Source organism: Phaethon aethereus (assembly GCF_964289735.1).
Source record: "Phaethon aethereus genome assembly, chromosome: 1".
Classification (NCBI taxonomy): domain Eukaryota; kingdom Metazoa; phylum Chordata; class Aves; order Phaethontiformes; family Phaethontidae; genus Phaethon; species Phaethon aethereus.
In genome coordinates this window covers 76,576,174-76,590,350 of record NC_138575.1, presented here as the reverse complement: position 1 = coordinate 76,590,350, position 14,177 = coordinate 76,576,174, and the positions used below count along the sequence as shown (strand labels likewise).

General features: G+C 40.9%; 1 protein-coding gene across 4 annotated transcripts in view; it reads left to right on the top strand.

Annotated features, from left to right (window-relative positions):
* Positions 1-14,177, top strand: part of ITPR2 (inositol 1,4,5-trisphosphate receptor type 2) — a 272,920-nt gene that overhangs the window by 101,735 nt on the left and 157,008 nt on the right. For all 4 annotated transcript variants that reach the window (XM_082011567.1, XM_082011566.1, XM_082011565.1 and 1 more), the window contains one exon: positions 11,213-11,406. In XM_082011567.1, coding sequence (XP_081867693.1) covers positions 11,213-11,406 — 194 coding nt within the window. The remainder of the gene's footprint in view (positions 1-11,212; positions 11,407-14,177) is intronic.

Below are 14,177 nucleotides of genomic sequence, written 5' to 3'. Positions count from 1 at the left end.
AAGCCAGCCACGATGCCTGGGATTGGTGGTTTAATGGTATAAACAAATGTGTTTAAATTTTATCAAGTACTAGGGGCCTGGTCCTGTAACTCTAATGTAGGAAAGTGCTACTGAATACCAGCTTGGGCTCTATTTTAATTTTCATCACTATCTTATTGTATAATTACATAGATTAATATTAAATGGATATTTACCAGCAGCATTTTGTCAGTAATTATGCCTATTCAGAAATGCGGTTGATTTTCAGGTTCTAGGACAAGGGCCTTGAGAAGAGGTTTAACCAAATGGAAAAGTCATGCAATTCCTATTCTGCAGCTGAGTAGATCCAAGGGGGCAGGTCTATAGAAGTTAAGAATTTTGGGTAGAATCTATTTATTTTACATGGTAGGTCTTGCATTTTAGTTTTGTTAAAAAGCATTGATTTCTATGGGAAGCTTAGTGCTGAATAAATTTGGGGATAAATAGGTATACTGCCCTTCCATTACTGACATTGATTTGTTCCAGGTCAGTAGCAACAAAAGCTTTCAGCATCTGATTCCTACAACATGGAGTTGTAGGAGATTGGTGAGCTTGGCTCTTTACTGGTTTGGCAGCTGCTCCACATCATGAAATCTGTAGTCAGGATTTTAGGAATGGGTAGAAATATATTTAATGGTGGCGGGAAGAATGAGGCGAGTCTTGGCTGTGGGAAGCCTGCCTGGAGTTGTGCACCTCAAAATTGAAATCACCAAATTTACAACCAGCAATCTGGAATCTTCTTCCCTATTTAATATTTATTTCTTAAATAGACCCACTTATTTCAGTAAAATCACTTGCTAAGTAAGAAAGTATATATGACAAGTGTTGAACTGTTGAAGCAAATTTGCAAAATGGGATGTATTTTTAGGTTTAGTGGAAGTTGCAGGAAGACTTAATTAACCTTTTACCTCAAGATGTCCTTTTCCATCCTTTGCTTAAATTTTGACTCACGTTGATGGCTGAGGTAGTCCTTGACGTTCTGTGCAAGTTTCTCTATATTGGTTCTGGAAAGATTCTGAAAAGAGCCTTACGTTATTGTTAATGTTATGCCTTATTTCTTTTAAAAACCTTGATTTTAATGCCACTGTCAGTTACCTTAACCAGAATTAAATTAGTGTGCATGTAGTTTTCAGGTGTGACCTTATTTGATGAGGACAGATTGAGGAAAGCTGGCTAGAAACATTTGTGAGAGAGGATCCTGGAAAAAGAAAATATGTATATTTTTGGAAATGCTTCTTACCTAGATTGCATCCTAAAGATGAATTGACTCGAAGATCTTGCAGCCAGCTCTTTTTTTCAGTGTCTTAACTTTGAATCATTTTTTGAGGTTATTTGAATCTTTTTTCTGTTTCTTTTTTCCCTTTTACGTTGTAAAAAATATAGGATTTACAAAATACGCTACCTGTATCCTAAAGAAACATTTTGTTCTTAAGGAGAAAGCGAAGGCTTCATTTAGTAGTGCTGTCATTCTGGCACCTTTCAAGAATGTTATAATCTCTTACAGTTTTAATTAAAAGGTAAAGTCATTGCTTTTCTAAATGCACATCTTTCTTTAGGTGCAATTGATCTTTCAAATAGCTGATTTTAGTCAAACCATGCAGCTACAGCATATGTCAGGTCTGAAAGATGAAATGACATGGTAGTATTAGCAGGCAAGCTACACGTTTGCCATGCAGCTCAGTGCTATTTAGTTAATGTTGTTTGGGAATGAGAATAATGGCCATGCAAGGAAATACATCCTTGAATTTAGGCTGCATATATCTTGGGATGCAACTCATAGTGCTGGGCACCAATTTGAACATTGGTGGGACACACCTAGGTTATCTGCAGAGTATGTCTTTCCTTCAGGAGCTCTCCATAAATGACTATAATTTTTCTGAGCCAGTGTCCACTGACATCAGTCTTTCAGCTCCCTTTGCTTCCACAAAGGAAGACTATGCTCAATCTTTTTGAGAAACAGGTTTTAAAAACTAGGTATAGTAAGCTCCAACAGCTGCTGCCTGTGTGATTCTCATGTGAAACGTGTTGGTCATGACTGGCTCAACAGATGCCTCCTTTTACCTAATCAAACTGGTTGACAAATATCACAGCTCCTTCACATTATATCTGGGTCTTTAGCTTGGGAGCCTATCCCTCCTGTAGACTGAAGGGACTAAAGATCTGCCCATACGTCTCCTGAGACTGTGGAACATTTCTTTGAAATGTATCATGAAAAGCTTGACCCCTACATCCCGCTGCAGGTGTTCCTGCCTTGTTGTTACATACCCCAGAAGGTTCGACCCTGGCACGGGTGAGAACGGGGAAGCCCTCACACTCTCCTGAAGACTTCAGCACTGGTGGGCTACTGTCTCTCTGCAAAAGAGTGCTTATATATCGGTGTGTCATGAGACTCTTGTCCAGTCTTCTGCCCCTTTGATACATCCTGATAGTCTGCTTTGTTTCTCAGCTTCAGCTGAGCAAGAAGATAGGTAGTGTCATCTTCTGATACTCTTGGCTGCAAGTAGAGATGCATACTACTTAGAAGCACCAGTAGAGAGACTGCTACTAGAACAGGGTTGAGAACAAGGTTGGACCTGCCATTTCTACTGTACCTGTGAGTCCTCTGTGAACCAAGAAGGACCAGATTTCATCCAGGACTATTAGAAAGGAGCCTTGCATCTGTGCCTGTTAGCTGCTCTTTTGTCTAGTTAACAATTTGAAATATCTTCTTGAGGCATACTTGGATTAGCAGAACTAATGAGGCAGTGGCTGCCTGGCAGACTGGAGCAATAATTTATGCCAGCAATTTACACACAAAAAAAAAAGGGTTACAAGAAAAAAAAGATGTAACCCTTAGGAAAGTTATCTGTGTCTATAGTGAAGCAACTGCTGTTCAGTGCAGAATTTTGTCAGCCCAAAGGGGGGGTCAGTCTGAGAGTTTAATTCTCTGGCATGAACCATTTCTTTTTCCTCCTTCTTCTTTCCCTCATCATGAGACCTGTGCGTTTAATGTGATCCCAGAGACCATTGCTCTTCCAGGATTCAATATCCGTTTCATAGACATAACTTGGCTCAAAGGGTTGATTCCTGTGGTGCTTTGTACCTTCAAGGCCAGCAGGCTGTTCTATGTATTTTTTCCTTCATCTTATGTATTTTTTCCTTTATAATGTCTATGGCAGGAAAGCTGTATTTTTGACACTGCTGTGTAGTTTTGGGGTATAGGCAACATCATCAGAAACTGCAGAATGTCAAAAGAAGGTGAAGTTTGCTGGAGTTTCACCATGGCCGGGCAGCAGTGAGTTTCCATGCAAAAAGGGAGGGCTTGTGGATATGCTGTAGGTGAGTGGAGGCTGGGGTGGCCAGATTCATTCAGGGAGTGGATAGCAAATGTATGCATATTGCATATTGTGGGGGTTTTGTCTGTTTGTTTGTTTTACCTCATTAGTTCTGAGGGCTGTATAAAATGTATATGGCCTCACCTTCTGCCCTTAGTGTCATGCATTAGGTTTTCTGTGAGGCTTACTGAGGTCAGCTAGTTATTGAGCGATGAAAAATGGTTTAATGAAGAAATAAAGTGTGATTCTTGGCCTCTTTATGGTAGGCTCTGCAGTCTTTATGAGCAAATTCTGTAGAAAACCTGTAAAAATTAATACCTCTCTCACAAACAGAGCTGTAAGGCTTAAAGCTTCTGGCAAATAATATATAGCTCTAAAGGGTTTGAAATAAAATGTGTTCCTTTAGGTACTGAAGTGGTGTTGTTATATGTCTTAAAAATGGCTATAACTTTTCCCGCAGAAAAATTAAATTGCATGAAGCAATGTAGCCAAGTCAACAAAGGCAAAGAAATGTAGAGCTAAAGCTGCCATAGGGTTTTTAATTTAGCCCTTGGTAACTAGACATTGCTGTGCATGTGGTTCCCTACCAGAGGACCCCCAAGGACTGGCAGTGTTGCATACTTTTAAGATGGCACTGAAACTTTAAGAAGATTATGGTGGAGCAATAGTATAGGTCTCACTGAAATCCACAAAGTCAAGGCCATTTGGAGTCAGGGTTCCTGTTTCAGCAGTCGTCAGGAAAGCGACTTGCTGTTATAAGTAAGTACTGTCTTAAAACCTGGTTGAACGCACCTATACCCAGGCATGTGTTGAGACAAGGTCAGCTTCACTGAAAGCTCACTTGGATGATGGTAAAAGTTTGGGACTTTCAGCAGCATGCTAGATGTCTCCTAATGTAGCACTGAGCTTGGAAACCAGCCTAAAGCTTCCCCAGAGCACTGGCAAAATTCATTTTTGCCACATCAGGACTCCCACTGGTAAAAGTTAATTTTCATGGGGAAAAATGAGAGTGGCTGAGGAGGACTGAGAAGGCTTTGGGACTTCGTTGGATCATGGATGGGGAAGGAGGCCTGACGGGCTGTGGTGAAAGAAGTTGGCATGGCAGGGAAGGGCTAAGTATGTTGGTGTCTGTGGAGAAACAGGAATCGGTGCTATCAGTCAGTCAGGAGGGGCTCTGGGTGGTGGTGGTAGGTAGTGGGCTTCACGCTGTGGGAACTGAGGGGGCTCTGAGTGCACCCTTCTGAGGCGGTTGGCTTCCTTCTCTCCTCAGCAGCACTGAAGGCAGAGAAGGCTGACTGGAGGAAGGCCAGACCCCGTCGTATTGCCACACAAGGCTAAGCCTTGATTCACCTCTGAATGAGTTGCATACTGTGAGGGAGAGAAGATAGGGTTTTTTTTAATGGAGCAATGATGATGGTAGGTAACAGTTGATGCAGAGATCCGAAATTTTAAATTATATTAGGTATAGCTCAGCCATCTTTTCTGCCTAGATCTTCACTTCCTTAGGGCCCAGCAGCAACTTTCCTTGACCAAGACTGGGAGAGGTAGTGCCCTTGTCCCAACAGCTGAGGTGCTTGGGAGGGACATGGGAAGGTTGCTTAGGATTCTTGCAGTCCTGTAGCATATTTTGGCAAGTGGGAGGAGCCTTATGCATAATGGAAATGGAAATGGGAAAACCTCTAATATAAAGTAGTTCTTGCAGCTGCCAGTGCATCATACAGATGGGACTGGTGTTGCTGTGTACCTAGGGATTCAAGCCACAGTTGAGCATTACCGAAAGCCTTCCTTGGGAATGATGGGGAAAGCAGGAGGAACTGAGGACGGGCCATCTTTTAAGTTTGTTGCGGAAAGATGGCTTTCAGAGGCTTCTGAGTCTCTTGATACCTTTGCTATTGGGGGAGCTGATATATCCTGTGGGAATGCTTTGGTCTAGAACTTTGGTCTAGGAATGGATAATCCCCAAATTTGGAAGAGAAGTAGTTTCAAAGAAGTGTGTGAAACCATGTGGGGTCATAGGGCAGCTTATTCCCTGCTGTCCTTCAGCCTCAGCATTTGTTTTAGGAGTTAAGGGCTTTTGTGTTAGCACATGTTGTCTGGCTTGTGTCGTGCTACATTGGAAGGGAAGTGTTTTCTAGGAGGTATTTGGAAGAAGTTGAAACATCAGGTCATGCAAAAGTCCTAGTCAAAAGCATGCTCAGATATGATGAGATCAGAGAGTTGTCTTTATAACTTCATAGTTACAGAGACAATGTGAGAAATGCCACAGTTTTGCAAAACCTTTGGTTTGTCTCCTTTCTCTTTTTATATAAGCAGGATTGAACAATGTATGGACATTGTATTTTATGGACAGGTTAATGAAAGTTGTTGGAGCAGTGGACGCATGTACATTTATCTTTTCTGGTCATTAAGTACCAGATTTTTTGAAGAACCCATCATATGTCCGCTCCTATTTAGGTACTTAGTTTCTAGAAACATTGAGCATCCAGCTTCTCCAGTCCCTAATGAGAGCTGTTGTGTGTTAAAATCCTTTTGAACGTATAGGCATTTTTTACATTTCTGAGTAGGGACATGAGCACAGTGGAAAACTGTTCAAGATAGAAATGGCTGAGCAGTTTTGAGTCCTAGGAATCCATCTTACCTCTATCTGTGTTGAGGAGTTGTCCCTCTGTGGCAACTATGGACCAGATTAGGTGCGTATAGTTATTTTTTAAATACACAAGGCTGCAAGTCAGTTCCCTGGTGTCTTGGGGATATCTGTGAAGTAGAGGGTTCTTCTTACCCTTCTTGCTGTAAGGATATCTGCCAGCCTTTGAGGCTGTCCGTTGTGTATTCACATTCAGCGACCCCATGGTTCTCTGCACTCTTTGTAAAATACCTAAAAGTGCTGTGGGTACTGGAGAACAAACTGAGGATGCTGCATAGCAATTGGGTAGGAACAATTTGAAGAAAAGGCATGAATTGCCAGCTGCCTTTGACAGTCGTTTTTCTTTCTGAATATGGTATTTTGTCACTTACCATCCATACTGTACTACATAGCAGATCATTGTTTACTTTTATATTCTGCTTTTAGAATTTTTGCAAGCAGTAAATGACTTATCAAGAAAATATGTTTATGTAGAAAATGAAGTGTCACATTATCCACTGTTTCGATTACTTGGGTGGTTGGTATTTTTTTCCCATAATTGACTCCTCTGAAAAGTCTGTCTTCTCAGAGAGGCCGCTGTGTTGTCAATCGTGGCAAATTGCATGAGATTATGTGCTACAGTTTTGTGACGGAAACTGATATTCATTAGAAAGTTGTGATCATTGTAATAAAAAGTAATGAAAAGGAGATGCACAGTTGTCTTTTCAAAACATGACAAGCATTCTCTTTTTTCCTCTTCTTTCAGTGCCTGCCTATCTGCAGCTCCTTTAAATTACCACTTGCGCATGCAGTGATTTCACTCCTCCATTGGCTAACCTTGTGAGACAGTACATTCAACAGGAGGCATTTCTAAGGGGTCCACTGCTTATGGAAGTGCAGTCTGGCTTGTCTTGGTGGAGGGAGGAGCAGAGAGGAAGAATTGGGGAGAGGAAGGGAAAATTCCAAAACTGGAGGACCATTCATGGAGATTGCCTTGCCTTCTTTTCCTCTGTTGGTCAGTCATAGCTCTGAGCGCTTTTGCAGCGGTTTGCTGGTGAGAAAAGTGGTTGTTTGCACACGTTTGCACCTTACAACATTGCAATGACTGTTCTCATCCTACCACACTTCTCAGCCATATATAAATGTTAATACCTTGACCTCAAAGAAGACAACAAATGATGGAGGTCAGCAGGATAAGGGTGGCAGTATCATATGAAGGCAGAGCTCAGGCTTCTCTTCACTTATCTCTAGCAGAGTACACAGGGAAGTAATCAGGGTTCACATCCCTCCTGATTTAGCTCAGTTAACTAGCTGAGGCAGTAAGTTAATTTTTCCTTGGACATTGGTATTCAGGAAGCACTTTGGAGCTGTAACTAAGATCAGAGTTCCATTATTTTAGTCATTGTGTGCATACGTACTAAGACGTTAAATCTCTTTTATTGAGCCAGTATGTTTTGTCTTGCGTTGTTGCAGGCTTAGCTGACATGCAGTCAGTCACTTTTTAAGCTGCAATAACCTTTCTGCATGCCTTACCTCAGAGACTCATACCCTTTCCTGCTGAGATAACTGTATAAAAGCCAAGAGAACACAAAAGCATAGCAAGAAGAAACAACTCACTAGCAAGACTGCTACTGGCCCCTAATGTTTGTGAATGACAGATTTAAATCCATGCTTAACATGGTCTAGACTTCCAAGGCTGGACAGATAACACTGAGCACCATGAGTGCTGATTACTGGGGGATCTTTTGGAAGAGAAGCTACTGCCTACTCTTCATGTACATGAATGACCCTCACAGCTTCTTTCGAAGAATAGAGCTGTTCCTCCCAGTGCTGAGAGGCAGTCAGCTGCTTCATTGCCATGCATGAATGTGCTGCTTGACTGCTGTCTGCTCCTAAGAGATGGTTACATTTCATCAGGACCCTACAAAACATAGTGTTAAAATATCTTTCCTGAAAAGAATGCTGAATTTCTCCAGTTGCTGTATTATTTTCACTCTGGGAACATTCTTCCCAAGCCTGCTCTGAGTTAATTGAAAATAATAGTCAGCATCAGGCAGTTATTTAAAAAGTTTTCCAAGATGGGTTTACCCATGATACCTTGTCTCACTGCTGTTACTGACAGAAATAATGCAGTATTGAGTCACAACCCATTTCAGCTGTAAATACTAAACTGGATTAAGTAGACTTTTCTCTCACTAAAATCCTTTCCTCTGCATTAATGAAATACAATTTGAAATGGCAGTGATAATAAGTACCACCTTAATCCTCCTTTGCTTTCCTGCTTGTAGCTGTTTAGATCAGTCACATGAAGGTCAATAGTAAAGGAATATTGTGGACAGAGAGTTTATTCTTGTTATCGATGCTATTGGGAAGCAGCTTCATAGCTACCGTGGACTGGTTTGCACCATCTCTTACCACAGGTGTTCCCCAGGTAAGGGGAAAGGACAGCAGTCATCTCATTTCTTTTTATTTCCTGGATGCTTTTATATGTTCCATCATCACATTAGCTGAGTGCCTCCCAGTCTTTTTTATATCAGGCCTCTCACTGTCCTTTTTAGAGATGGAGAAAGTAGTCTCCTCATTTATGGAGGTGGTTCTGAAATGCAGAGCGACTAATTCCTTGGTCATGGAGGGAGTTGAATCCCATCTTCTGTGGTGCTTGTGCAGCACCCCAGTTACAGTTGAGAAATAAGCAAGGTGTATGCTCTAGGCAAAATCCCAGCTTGCTTTCTCCAAGAACATGAGGTTCACCCAAGATGTTGTCTGACTCCTTGTCCGAAAGACACTGTCTTTTTTGTTAACTTTACAGCGAGTGGACTTCCATCTTGGCAGGGCGCGCAGGAACTTTTCAAGATAAAGTGGAATTCTTCTGCCTTATTTGGGACAAATTGCAGTTGTTTCTAGTTTTTGAGAAGAATATCTTCTGGACTTGTCTTAGACTTAAGTGGCTTAATTATCAGCTGGTAACCTTATTGACTAAAGTTGTTTTATAAAGAAGTCCTGAGCTTTCCAAATAGCAGTGCCTCTATTTATATTCACCTCTGTACAACTTAGTGAAAGGGATTTTGAAAATGTGTTGTGAGAGAGCGGATGATGACTTCTCAACTGAGACGTAGAGCAGGGGTATTAGAGGCTATGAAGCAGCTGCGCAACCTATAGGTCTTCTTGTGGGCTTATCAGTCACCATTAAGGACAGGATGATATGAATGAGGTCATTTATTTCACGGTTTGAAGATGAAGAAAATGCAAGAAGTCAGTTTAACTGAAGCTAATTTGCGTTGAAGGTCCTCCACTGAGTCATCTAGCTTTACAAGGGTGTGCTGAATGATGGGCAATGCAAATAAATGTTTAGCACACTGGGAGAAAGGGAGTGGGGAGGGGAAAAGAGAGAGAGATCCATACTATGTTATTCCCCAGCTGTTTTGTTTGATTTGAAAGGAAAATGCGCCACTTTCATTTTGCAGCAAGAAGAGTATTTGGAATGATTTTATTTGCTTTATGCTGGTGTAAGCAGTTAGGAGAGCTTTCTGTGCCTGCCTAATGTGAGGATCTAGCCCTTAGTTTGACTTCTGGCTTTTTTTTCCTAACATCATACAAAGTCAGAAGCACATTTTTTTTCCCTCCTTTGTAGGGACTTGAAGTATTATTTTCAAAAGACCAATTCAGAGTTACTGCACAGCAGACCGGATGCCGAATGGGACCTCAAACATGACACTGATCTGCCTCATTCACTTTGAAAAAGCAAATTCTATGTGTGTTTTCCTTTTAAAGTCAGGGCTGAAGGCATCCTCTTTCCCTGCATGCAGTACTTGAGCTCTATGGATTGAAGAAAGAAGGGCATAAGAGGAGGATATTGCTAACAAAATAAAATATAGCTTTGACTTTTTACAGCAGATTATCTGGGAAGAGGGTCTCTTCAGTGTGAGTAAAACTTGTCAGTTGCATGGTGACTAAAGTGTACTAAAAGACATACAAGAACTGTTCAGGCTTACCTCAGCAAAGCTACATTTCCTTCATTCTTTTGCTTGCCTTTGGTGTAGGCGAGGTCTTGGCACTCGTTCTGTGAAGAGATGCTATCATTCCCTTCCATTCCTCCATTCATTCAGATCTGCGCTTTTGCAGGAAAGGAAACTAATTCATGTAGGTAGGTAGCATGATAGTCTCATTCTTTCTTCTCCCCACCTTTGGAAGAAGATAGTCATTGATTCACTGAGATGCTTTTCATATAAAAATTCACTATAAAGAAAGACCAGTATAACCTATGGGAACAGGTGGTATTTCTTGGTAGATTTTGCTGAACTGGCATCAGTGACAGGTACCATTGAAACTAGACTGGATAAAGTGTGTGTAAAATAATTTTTTCCCCCAGGTATAACTTATGAAGGGCACTGTGATTACAGATACTAGTTTGACCTTCAGGACAGCCTCCAGGGCCTGACATTCTCCTGGGACCTTTTTGATAGGTGGATGGTTGGCTAGCTGTCTCAGTTGGCTTTGGTTTGTGGCCTGTCATTTGGACCACATACAGAGACTGATCAGACTTGCACAGCCTCGAATCTTTACTCTCTCTTAGTGTGACATATAAGGTACCTGGCTAGTCTTCCAGCTTCTGCAGTGCCAAAAGCAACCTTGCTGGCAAGCCCATAAATTATGTACAGTCGTCATGGCAAAGACGTCAGTGGGAGCAGGCATGGAAAATGAACTCCTCCCACGTGTCTACAAAGCAAGGTCATAAATTGCAGCAATAGATGATATAAATGAAATACCGATAAAAGTTTTCTAACAATAAACATAGTAAAATACTGCCTTGGGATGCTAGATAATGTGGGTTATGCAACGAATAAATATTCTTAAAAACAGGTTAAACAAACCTCTTTCGGAAATGGTCTTAGCTGTAGACAGTATGCCTTCAGACAAAGAAATAGATCAGGTGAACTACTAAGATTTCTTTTGTTCTACTTTTTATGATTTCTTGAACATGTGCAACAGAGCTGGGGGAATATTTTGGCATCTTTCCCATCTGCTGACCTGCAAGAAATGATCTCTTGGAAAATCAGTTTAGAAAATTTGTCCCTAAACCATTGGGTAATTTGAATGAATTCCTTCTCCTGAGTTCTGATCAGGAATTGAGGACTTTTTTGATATGCCTGTTAAGACTGTAAAGGGGTTTGATGACATGGGTGTATGTGTGACGTACAGCTTTGCAAGCAAGCTTTACACATGGCAAATATATACGTGTTTTTTCTTCAATGCATAGGAAACAACGTTATGAGGACCATCCACGGTGTAGGAGAGATGATGACCCAAATGGTGCTGAGCAGAGGATCTATATTTCCCATCAGTGCCCCTGATGCACAGCCAAGCATTCACCCAAGCAAGCAAGCCAGCACCTCAGACAGTGAAGATGTGATCGTAATGGACACCAAACTGAAAATCATTGAGATTTTGCAGGTAATAATGATTGGTGGAATATTACATAGCAATCATTTCTCAGTTCTTTACTTATTCACATAGTGGCAAGTTCTGTTACCTATATTCTTTAGAATGAACACTGGGCTGTTCATTGTAAAAATAACACTTTGATATGAGGAAGAATACTCCTCTGTGTGAACAATTGTACAGTTGTGGTCCTCACTCTGTTAACACCTACTTCACTTTTGAAGGAACTAGATGCGGTAGAAACTCTGTCACTATAACTGTGAAAAGTCAGAATTCGTCCTTTAATCCACCTTACTAATATTTTCTGAAGACAGCGTGTATGTTTCCAGTCTCATTAACGCTCATTTTACACTGGGGTAACTTGCTTGACTTCAGTATTTGACTCTTCTGTTACAGTAGTTTGATGGAAGGCAGAATGGCACCTAGACCCACTGACGTCATGCAAGGCCACATACTTTTGAAGTCCGTTTCAGATTTCCACTGTTAGCTTGAGAACAGTCTGTAGGCTGCTATGATTTTCTCCCAGCTGAACTGACAAGCTATATGACACTAGCATGCCTCCTGAGATATAATTCTCACTTTGTGCTGTTAGCAAGTGAAGTGGCACACATTTGGTCTGTATATCAAATCCCTGTTTCTGCAGTACTTATGCCCTGAAGGAATGTTTCAGTGTTTCCTATAAATTCTGCGGATCTGTTGGTACCATTGTCACTTTTTAAGGATTCCATTTATTCTAAATACTTATAAATGATTTACATTACCTTAATTACTTGTCATCTGAAAGATTATCAATTGAGTACCCTCAACACTGCATACTTCGGTTCCAGAGCTCCTTCACTTTAAGGATTATGGTGAAGGACAGAGTGTTACGAAGTTATATCACCTAAATAATACCATTCATGTGTATTGCTTCTCATTTTCATTTGTGTTTTGACAGAGTTTCTCTCCATACTGTCTTGCTCTACTGGTTGGTGCCTAGGAGTATGATTCCAGGACACCAACCTTGTCCTGTGCATTCCCTGGCTGCTCGCAGGCAGGAGAATCACATTTTGTCTCATCCTTTCCTTTTTTACAGCACATCCAGTGCAAGAGCATCCAGGATTGGAGAGCATTTAATCCTAATTTATTACTTAATCTGTGGCTTGTTAGTTATGGTTTAGTCACATGATCAAATTACTGTGGATTAGCAAGTTGTCATATGTTGGGTGAATCACTGTAAATGTGCATATATATGATCTTAGTTAAAGAATTCAGTTTTGTTTAATATGCAATGAAGGAGGATTAATTTAAATCACATTACCTTTCATTACTATGCTATTACCCTAAAAGGCAAGTAAGATTATTTTAGATTTATTGTATTATCAGGCATAGCTAGTACAATGGTGATTAAAACTATTCTATTCTAAGAAATATTTCAGTTTATAATAATTTAATTCTCAATATATCCTCTTGTTCCTTTCAGTAAAGGCATTTTTCACTTAACACTTTCCATTCTGCCATCAGCCAGAATTAAACAGATGGCCTGATAGACTTACTTGATTATGCATGGACTTGGGAAATTTTTATTTTAAAATTCTTGCTTGTACAATTATAGGGTAACTTGATCATGGAACCAAAATAAACCTGCCTTTTTTCTTTTTTTGTTTGAAAAATTCTAAAGAAAAGGTATTGCTTCTTAAACTGGCATTTTATTTGCTTTATTTGTCCTAGTCAAATCCTGTTATAATATTCTGGGTCTGGGAAGCTTGACTGACTTTAGCTAGAGATCAAAGAAACATGTTGCTACCATTTGCTAAGTCATCACCTGTCACCTGAGTCTTGGTAACTTAACATGTTAATCCCCACTGATTGTAAAATATGTTAAATGATCTTAAACCTGTTTCATTGTATGCTTGCACCTACCGCGGGCAAGGAGCAAAAGCGTGGGAAACACTGAAGCGCAGTCCATGGGCAGTCAGTTGTTGAAGTGTTGGTTGTATGTGTGTCAGTCCTTAAGCTGGTACTCAACGTTTCCAGTCTAGTCATTTTCCTCACTATTCCAATATAAAAGCAGCAAGTCCAGCTTTGAATTAGGATTTTTCCTGTATGGGTTTCTGATTTTGCAGCTGAGGAACAAAAGGTACCGACAGTTAGAAGAAAGCAGAGCATTGAGCGAGGGGGATCTCTGCTACCGTTACAGTGGTAGCTTCCAAAGCCAAGCTGTTTTTTTTTTTTTTTTGCCACGTGCTGGCAACACTCCTAGGACCTCGTGAAGAAAATGCCCTTTGCTCCTCACCCTCAGCTGCTCATTAGTAATGTAACAAAAGACCCCACCAGGCTTGTGCTTCACTCCATGGGAACCTCCTGGAGTTACTGCAGCACCGCTGCCCGTGGCTGTCCGGCGTCTGAGCGGGTGAGCCTTGAGCCTGTGGTTTTTACTCTCAACCCCACTCCACTTCTTATCTTCATGGGGCGTTAGAAGTCCAGCTGGAATATGAAATAATTGGTTTCAGCATAGGTTTGAATGTACTAATCTGGCTTGCAGGCAGTGAGGACAAGGCAGCGTGCTGGAGCCCCTGGGCAAATCCAGTCTGCTGCTTAGTATTCAGCAGTCAACAGGGTAGAGCTCAAGATGTCTCGGGACGGTTTGAGTGAAGAAAGAAATCACAGAAAACTGCTGAATGTAATGGATTCTTTTTTTGTAGTGGACATATTTACTTAAAATAATTTACTTAAAATAATAATGTTTCCCTGTACGTTCCACCACAGAAAAATCCTAACCCGTATTACCAAATGGTAGAAGA